Source organism: Arabidopsis lyrata (genome assembly GCF_000004255.2).
Source record: "Arabidopsis lyrata subsp. lyrata unplaced genomic scaffold ARALYscaffold_3, whole genome shotgun sequence".
Taxonomy (NCBI): Eukaryota; Viridiplantae; Streptophyta; class Magnoliopsida; order Brassicales; family Brassicaceae; genus Arabidopsis; species Arabidopsis lyrata.
In genome coordinates, this window is record NW_003302553.1 from 20,966,934 (window position 1) to 20,968,947 (window position 2,014).

General features: G+C 38.6%; 1 protein-coding gene across 1 annotated transcript; it reads left to right on the forward strand.

Moving 5' to 3' along the window:
* The first annotated feature begins 262 nt into the window (after positions 1-262).
* Positions 263-1,548, forward strand: LOC9320051 (cytidine deaminase 1). The gene has a single exon (XM_021032461.1). The coding sequence runs from the start codon at positions 438-440 to the stop codon at positions 1,341-1,343; it is 906 nt and encodes a 301-aa protein (XP_020888120.1). The 5' UTR covers positions 263-437; the 3' UTR covers positions 1,344-1,548.
* The last annotated feature ends 466 nt before the right edge of the window (positions 1,549-2,014 follow it).

The following is a 2,014-nucleotide window of genomic DNA, read 5'->3' on the forward strand; positions in this document are numbered from 1 at the left end:
ATAATGGAAAGACGTAACTTTAAATGAATAAATGCAAGTATAAAGATATAATTGTAAACTAAAAAAATACGATTGTAATTGAACAAATATAACCGTGAATAATTCAAAGATAAAATTCAATAAAAAGACATAACCGTAAAAAAATAACCGATTTAAACGAAAGGTTGCGATAAAAAGAAGCAACCGGTTTGATGTGCAAATGGTATTTATTAGATTGCTATTATATATATAGATTAAGTTTACAAATTAAACCGAAACCAAACCAAACTAAACCAAAACCAAAACCAAACACTTCATTTGCGTAATTTAGTTTCATACGTTGTTGTATCTATAAATAGTTTTGTTTCTCCAGCATCCATTTCATAATCCTTGTTTCACGGATCTCTCCCATCTCAAAATCCGACCCATTTACGCGTCCCAAACCGGGTCAACCCGCAATGGATAAGCCAAGCTTCGTAATCCAACCCAAAGAAGCAGAATCCGCCGCGAAACAACTCGGCGTCTCCGTACTCCGGCTCCTTCCGTCGTTGGTCAAACCAGCACAATCCTACGCTCGAACTCCGATTTCAAAATTCAACGTCGGAGTCGTCGGACTCGGATCATCAGGTCGGATCTTCTTAGGCGTCAATGTCGAATTCCCAAACCTCCCTCTCCACCACTCAATCCACGCCGAACAATTCCTCGTCACCAATCTCACACTCAACGGTGAGCGTCATCTCAAATTCTTCGCCGTCTCCGCCGCACCATGTGGCCATTGCCGTCAATTCCTCCAAGAAATCCGCGACGCTCCTGAAATCAAAATCCTAATCACCGATCCAAAAAACTCCGCCGATTCCGATTCCGCCGCCGATTCAGACGGATTCTTACGTCTCGGAAGCTTCTTGCCACACAGATTCGGTCCCGACGATCTTCTCGAGAAAGATCTTCCTCTTCTTCTCGAACCTCACGATAACCATCTCAAAATCTCAGATCTCGATTCGATTCGTAACGGAATCACTGATTCATCCGCCGATTTGAAACAAACGGCTTTAGCGGCGGCGAATAGATCGTACGCGCCGTATAGTTTATGTCCGTCGGGAGTTTCGTTGGTGGATTGTGACGGGAAAGTGTACAGAGGTTGGTACATGGAATCGGCGGCGTACAATCCTAGTATGGGACCAGTACAGGCGGCGTTGGTTGATTACGTGGCAAATGGTGGTGGAGGAGGTTACGAGAGGATCATCGGAGCGGTTCTGGTGGAGAAAGAAGATGCGGTGGTGCGGCAAGAGCGCACGGCGAGGTTGTTATTAGAGACTATATCGCCGAAATGCGAATTCAAAGTGTTTCATTGCTATGGAGCTTAAGAGAATCCATTTAATTATCGGAAGAATAAAGGAATTAAAAAAAAGGGATAAAATGTTTAATTCATATAATTGTTGAAATTGATGTGATTCTCTTGTCAATGATGTGGATAGATTTTTAAAAAATGCTGATGACACAGAGAGAAGAAGAAAAGTTTTTATTTTTACTTTAGTGTTGATGATAAATTTAATACGATTATTATGTTTATGGAGTATTCTCACAAAAAACAAATTTGTGTTGGTTATAAAGTTTGTTCCTTCATTTTGAATTTTTAATAGGATCCTATATGAAATTTTAATTCCGTCTTATGTGAATTTTATAAAAGTGACAAAGTCTCAAATCGAAACTAATGGTATTTTTTATTTTACATGTCAAGTTATGATGGTTCTTTATGTTCGCAAAAAGGCAAAAATAAATGAACAGATTGATATGCCTTTACACATTGAATGTGTTGGAATAAAGGTTCCAAATACGAAGTATGAGAAAGGAGAGAATATAAGATGGTCCACATGCAACTCCTACTATGAGTGGTGAACAATGAATCTAGATTAGTTTCAGATGGAATACTTTTTTTTTATATATACAGTATATATAAAGATAAGAGCATATTTTAGTAGGAACCTTAAAAACCTCTCTCAATTTCCTAGTTATCTTCAACTTTTACAACATAAAT

What these genes read in the sequence shown, in the direction of transcription:
- LOC9320051 (XM_021032461.1), top strand. Translation starts at nt 438, where the DNA reads ATGGATAAGCCAAGCTTCGTAATCCAACCCAAAGAAGCAGAATCCGCC.